The 6,332-nt window shown below is 46.8% G+C and overlaps 4 protein-coding genes across 4 annotated transcripts in view; 2 read left to right on the top strand and 2 right to left on the bottom strand.

Annotated features, from left to right (window-relative positions):
• The window catches only part of TREMEDRAFT_13756 (uncharacterized protein), a gene marked incomplete at both ends in the record, with an annotated part of 2,087 nt that extends 1,435 nt beyond the window's left edge, over nt 1–652 (bottom strand). The window contains 2 exons of the mRNA XM_007003099.1: nt 29–359; nt 413–652. Of these exons, the coding sequence (XP_007003161.1) occupies nt 29–359; nt 413–652 (571 nt within the window). The remainder of the gene's footprint in view (nt 1–28; nt 360–412) is intronic.
• Nucleotides 653–1,173: 521 nt separating this feature from the next.
• On the top strand, nt 1,174–2,285 carry TREMEDRAFT_28929 (uncharacterized protein; the record flags this gene model as incomplete). Its single annotated transcript, XM_007003172.1, has 7 exons — nt 1,174–1,212; nt 1,281–1,292; nt 1,329–1,541; nt 1,711–1,837; nt 1,889–2,036; nt 2,079–2,154; nt 2,196–2,285. 7 exons carry the CDS (start codon nt 1,174–1,176, stop codon nt 2,283–2,285), a joined length of 705 nt encoding a protein of 234 aa, XP_007003234.1.
• Nucleotides 2,286–2,347: 62 nt separating this feature from the next.
• On the bottom strand, nt 2,348–4,389 carry TREMEDRAFT_28694 (uncharacterized protein; the record flags this gene model as incomplete). Its single annotated transcript, XM_007003142.1, has 9 exons — nt 2,348–2,449; nt 2,530–3,045; nt 3,092–3,277; nt 3,323–3,448; nt 3,533–3,619; nt 3,811–4,017; nt 4,064–4,183; nt 4,239–4,313; nt 4,363–4,389. The coding sequence occupies 9 exons, from the start codon at nt 4,387–4,389 to the stop codon at nt 2,348–2,350; spliced, it is 1,446 nt and encodes a 481-aa protein (XP_007003204.1).
• An 867-nt stretch (nt 4,390–5,256) lies between these two features.
• On the top strand, nt 5,257–6,097 carry TREMEDRAFT_22236 (uncharacterized protein; the record flags this gene model as incomplete). The annotated part of the gene is made up of 4 exons (XM_007003116.1): nt 5,257–5,533; nt 5,581–5,653; nt 5,703–5,885; nt 5,929–6,097. Coding segments are annotated over 4 exons (702 nt in total), but the record flags the coding sequence as incomplete, so codon positions are not given.
• Between the last annotated feature and the right edge of the window lie 235 nt (nt 6,098–6,332).

Here is a 6,332-nt window from a genome sequence, read left to right as displayed (position 1 = left end):
GGTCGCGCAGCCACTTCTCTCTGCTTACCTTCCATCGTTTGCGCCAAAAGTTGTTGGACCGCATGTTGCGTGGGATATTGTCTTGAAGGTGGTTGCCATCCTGCTGATCCGAAAATATCCCTTTCGACGGCATCTCGAACAGCAAGTCCATACAAATCCGTTCTTCCCGGTCCTGAAGATCTCCACAAAGTCACCATCTCTTCCATTTTATTCTTCGTCACACCATCTACCTCTCGATACGTACGCATGTAAAGTCGGGGTATGATAGGAGGTAACAAATCGGTTGTATATGGTGCTCCACAATTCTTTGATATCGAATCTAGAAGATATAGCAAGGGTAATTTCCCTTGAGGTGGTGCCTGCGACGATATCAGATATGAAAGAATATTAGTAATTGAAGAAAGAAGCTCACACGTAAGACGGCATTTTCTATCTCTTCCACCACCGCTTGCATCTTTGTCCAATCACCAGCATCCCTTTGGGCGGAAGCGAGCATAGATAAATCCTGGATTATAGGTCGAGAGTTGAATGTGAGCTCTCTCAGTCGATCTGCATAATACGCTCTGAATGGGTCGACGACGGGTGGAGGAGGGTAAAACGGTGGCGGTGGCGGGGGAGGGTTGGCATAGTGAGGATAGGCGCCGTAAGACATCTTTTCTTTTCTCCCTTTGAATCTTTCAGTCGATAATCTTCAAAAAGGTGAGGCGAGTTATAATAATAGTCAAGTCGAAAGCTGAGAGAATTGTTTTCAGTGAGGAGAGTTAGGTCAGAAAAAAACAACAGTCTGTCTAATATGATTATTACCCGATAAGAATGACTTTTTTACCTGAAGACGCCACCAATGATTATTTCGCTCACGATCTGACCTGGAACAAGATGGTGAGATATCACACTGTAGAATGCAGTATCTCTCTCTCGCAAAACTATCCCAAAGTCAGAAACATGTTCCACCGAGAGACATTACTATAAGAAGGAGTGAGAAACAGGTTGAAAGGTAGGAAGGAAACAACAAGTCAGCGTGTCGAGTTTGCAAACTCTATCGGGGATTCCGGAGTTTCATCTCAATGTGGCATGTGGCATTACCTCCACTCAGAGGTGTCCAGTCAACGACCTCTCATCTCTGGCAGTTTGGACGTTTCACTCCTCCGCACACACAAACTTTGAACCTAAGTCATGCCTTCCAAATGGGTACCACTAGAGTCTTCCCCAGAGGTGAGCTCTACACTATCAATATCACCCTAGGCTACCCGTAATGGAAGTCACACTAGCTGATCAAACAGATATTCAACGACGTGAGTTATTTCCAACATCTCCAAAACTGACGTCAGTGGGCTCGATCTCTCGGTTTACCACCTTCACCACTCTCTTTCCAAGATCTCTTCTCTCTGGATGTAGAGTTTCTACAGTTCATTCCAAAACCGGTCAAAGCCGTTCTCTTGCTATTCCCTTCAAGGGGTGAGCTACACGAGGCTCGGAAACGTGAGGAAGCCTCGGGAGAGGGTGAGTGGGATGGCTCTGGAGTATGGTGGATCAAGCAGACAGTAGGTCCTTTCGCTTTGTCTACCCTCTCGAGTCTTATTTTAATGCATCATGTCTACAAGTCTCCCTCGATCGTCCTGCATGTTGCGACAATTTCGGATACTAACCGCCTGGGCGAATAGCGTAGTGACCGCATGAAAAGGATACTTGAGTAGACTCCTGACATCCCAGATCCCGAATGCCTGCGGATCCATAGGTCTCCTTCATGCGCTCCTGAATCTCCCATCCGAAGGTGCTTATGCGCTCACACCTGACTCTCCTCTTCTACGATTCAAAGAAGCCTCTTTGCCCCTTTCTCGTGAGTTCACTCTGATATAATCACTAGGCGAACGCGGCGCTCATGGGACAGCCCTGAAACGTGCGGAATTACTGGACACAGCCGACTTCTTCGAAGCTGCCCATAAAGCTGCCGCTTCCTCTGGCCAATCCGCCGTTCCAGAAGATCTAGACGTCGACACTCACTTTATCACTTTCATTCAGGCCTCGAACTCTAAAGGGTGAGGACGATGATCTCGCGTATGGACGAGCTGATCGAATAGAGAAGAAAGGGTAGTGGAGCTGGACGGTAATCGAAGCGGGCCGTTTGATCGGGGTTCATGTTCCGATCTGCTCAGGGTAAGTTGGTGAGGTATTAAGCCGCTGAGCTGATGATACAGGATGTTGCCAAGATCGTCCAGGAGAAGTATATGGCCAGAGCAGGGGGAGACGTCAATTTCAATATGATTGTCTTGGCCGGAGAAGAATGATCACGAAATGTCATGACCGAGTGTTCAGCGACAAGCTTGTGCATACAACCAACATGATCGATTTATGAGATGTACACTTTGCGTAACTTTGTGAATTGGCACGTTTCTTTGGTCCGAGGACAAGTCACAATTCCAAAGTTATTCTTCGCCATTGCGGCAAGGGCCTACTGGTCAGTTTCACTCTACATGAACATTCCGCTACGGGCTACAGGTACAGGGAACTGTAAAGGAGTACGCAACTCACATTGTAAGAATACACGTATCCGTTTGGGAAAGCCATCGGACCATTCTGACTGTCCATAACCTCTCCACTTATCCTACACACAATGGTAGAGTTCATATGATGACTCAGCGGAACTTCAGCCGCCAACACCTTCATATTTTCTGCACATGTGGGACAATCGATATTCCCAGATTGATCCACTTCCTTCTCTTTTTCTTTCCTGTTCTCATTCTGTCCCAAGTTTCCCCTGACTGCAGCTAGGATAGAATCCAATGACATGGGAGCATCTCCCGCAGGTAAACCTAAAGCAGCATCAAGACCGTGTATGGACATGGAGCCCGATGGCAATACAGGGGAAGAAGTTGATCTCGTGGGTGATGCTGGCTTGTATGGTGCGCAAGCAGGTACACGAAGGGAAGATAAACCCGCTGAGAGTGAGAGTGCGAGAAGAGATTGAGAGGGTAATGCGTAGAGTGTGAGGAAAGTATCTCTGAATTGAGCTCGAACAAAGTCCCAACGAGAAGGTTCATATAAAGACTATATGGTCAGCAATTATCACTTTCCGGCGACGAAAGCAGCTCACCCTGTATACATTGACACCTGTCCGTTCACCAAAGGCTAGGAGAGTCATGGCTTGACGTAACTCCACCATGTGTGTACCAGCCCACGGGGACAGACTCTTGCGGGAATAGGCGATAGCTCCGGCTATATCTCTTTTCCGACACAACTCGATGAATTCTTGCATTCGCAGAGTGAATTCGAGATTATTCTGTCATATGAGTACAAATGAGTGGTGGTGAGAGCATTGACTCACTTTGGTCTTCTTGAGAGTACCTCGGTTTTCTCCACACCACGCGAGTGCTTCAGTGCATGAATGTCTCTCCAGCAGGGCATTTTCAATCTTGACGAGTTCGGCAAATAGTTTGATATCGCATAGATGCTATTGATCAGCTTTCGATTGGAAAATGTGAAGTTTTGTGGTAGAGGTAGGATGTTGAGATGATGAGTTAACGTCAGAACCAACCTCAATATTCTCTTTCTCGGCTAGAGCTCGAGCAGCTTTCATTCGTCCAGACCGGAGGAGATAATCAACAATGAATCTATCCAAAGTCTTGTCGGCCTCGCCCCCTTCTTCCCTATGTCATCAGACAGTGTTTGACTGAGTATGAGTATTACTCACAAAACAGGAGGCGTAGAAGTTCCTTTTACGACCACTTCAACTTCCATGGGCCCATCATGATCTCTGTCCACTCCTATCACTTGACCTCGCGTCTCCTCTTCCTCCTTCATTTCCTCCCCTACATTCCCATCCCGAATTTCCGGATTTGATTCCATAGGAGTATCTCCATCTTTATCCACTATAAGGTCCGGCTTTGTAATATCCGTTGCATCCTTCGTCTCCACCTCTTTGATCTCCAGGGTGGCGCTAGCCGCTGTGAGTTTATCCAGATAAGCCAATCTCCTGGCTAAGGGTGTTGGAGTTATCTCATTTGGTTGTAGATCATCCAGCTTTATGTCAGGTATCAAATACAAAGAAAAGACAGGGAGGAGATACCTTTCGTCTGAGACCTCTGATTCGATCGGTAGCTTGATCAATCTTGTTCATTGCGGTAGCTATGACTTCTTCCCCTGATGACCCTTTGGATAGACTTTTCGTCAGAGATTGTAGTAGGGTCTGATAATAAACTAGTTCAACAACAGATCACACAAGCTGGGGAAAGCGGACTGACCTGGACAGCTATGAAATCTTTTTCCACTTGCCGCTGGGCTGAGCGATGGGACCGACGGAGAAGCTCGTATGGTGTCTGAAGCTCGCGTCAGTAAATGAGTGGCAGTGATACCGAACGAGCTTACGCGTATGAGAGGTTCTTCGAGTAGCATGTTGCTAGTGCTACTTGTCGAGGCGTTGACTGGCATGGTGAGAGATATGAAAGATGATGAAATAGAGTAGACGGCAAGAGGAGGAAGTAAGTTGTTACTTACTTAGGGTATGATCGAGTTGTCTTTGCTCCTTTCGGCGTTATCCGCTTAACCAACTTCCACTCGTATTGTCAATCAAGTGAACTTATACCGTGGACGGGAAGTCTCAGGTTGTCTGTTGCCACATGCCTTGCCCAAAATGTCCAAGTGATTCAACCTTGTGTGTTTCATCTCTCTCTCTTTTTCAAAATGAGTGCTGAACACAACTCTCTACTTCCTGATGAAACAAGCGACGAGCTTGATGATTCCTTCCCAGGGAACATGATTACTCTTCTTCCTCTACTCGATCAGGTCCGCATTCCAAACCCTACTGGCAAGAACGGCAAGCTAGCTTCACGTGAGTGACACATGTTGAAAGTAACTTGGGAGACTAACGTCTACCAGCTGAATACTCAGAGGATCTCTGCAGTGCTATGGAGAAGTATTATTCTGAAGGAATGACAAGTTGGCAGGCAATAAATGAACGACTGAGACAGGAGCATGGCAGCAATTTTGGGTACTTCTCCACTCAGTCTCTGGTTCCAATGCTGATTCTAGGTCACGAGCAAGCTTCTTCCGTGCCACCAAGTTCTTTGGGCTTGGTACTTCTCGCAAAAGCACCCTGTCAACTCAGGATGTTGCTCAGGTGATGCAGGAAGAGCTGGAGGAGGATCTCAATCAGGTTATTGGCAAACGAGCAATGAAACATCGCCTGGCACTTCGAGGATTCCTCATTCCCCGGTAGGTTGATCATCTATGTCTCTTAAAGGTCAGCTGTAACAAAATAGTGACCTTGTTTATAAAGCAATGAAAGAATATGCCCCAGAGGGTCTACAGTCACGTCGTCCGGGCCACAAGAAAGTTCCTCGTTTTCCCATCATCTCTGTTGGTCCAAACGAACAATGGTCTATTGATGGCCATGACAAGCTGTCATCATATGGGATTGGGATTTATGGAATCAGGGATGTGTACTCAGGACGCCTTCTGGCTCTCCAAGCAATGCCATCCAATCGGAGGAGTGAAGATGTGCATTGCATCTTCGTCAATACCGTTTTGAAGGCTGCAGGTACGTTGCTTTTGATCTCTGGTCATTGACCTCCTCACTCACGGCAGGAATTCCCTTACAAATTGCAAGTGATCGTGGTTCAGAGATTGGAGAGGTGATTGCATCACAAATAGCATTTCGGTACGTCTATCAATTATCTTCATATGACAACACAGACCTGACAGCTTAGAACAACATACTCATCCATCTCACTTGAAGACGTGTTTCCATACAAGTTGCTAAAGAGCACTCACAATATTACCATTGAACGATCTTGGCGAAATGTTCGTGAGAATGTGGTTGATCAAGTCAAGGCTGCTCTTCACTCAGCCTATGGTTCTGGTCTGATTCATGACGGTGATCCAGTGCATCAGTGAGTTTCAACTTCCTTCTTGCAAATTACTGATAGACAACAGGACACTGGTCAATTGGATTGTTCCACCAGTAGTTCAGCAGTGCCTAGACGATTTTGCTAAAGTCTTCAACTCTTATCCCGTGCGATATCAAAAGGAGAAGGCAAATCCCTCTGGTGCATCGCGGAATGAGATATACTTCAACCCAACACAATGGGGAGGGAGAAACTGCTTACAGAACTTCCCTGAAATCAGTGTCATTGAAGATTTCCAGGCCCAAGTCAGAGCTCGAGCCCAATTGGCATGGGTGTCTGAGGAGGTCCACAATATCTGCATGGGTGTTGTAGAACGGTCAGGACTTGTATATCCTCCGACTAATTGGGAAGCAGCTTGGTTTCTCTTCAGGGAGGTGGAAGTTGGTGCACGTGAACCGTTGCACCAGCTATGGCTGGAGATTCAAACCACTT

The sequence above is a fragment of the Tremella mesenterica genome (genome assembly GCF_000271645.1).
Source record: "Tremella mesenterica DSM 1558 unplaced genomic scaffold TREMEscaffold_3, whole genome shotgun sequence".
Classification (NCBI taxonomy): domain Eukaryota; kingdom Fungi; phylum Basidiomycota; class Tremellomycetes; order Tremellales; family Tremellaceae; genus Tremella; species Tremella mesenterica.
The sequence above is the reverse complement of the archived record's forward strand: the minus strand, read 5'-3'. Positions and strand labels throughout refer to the sequence as shown.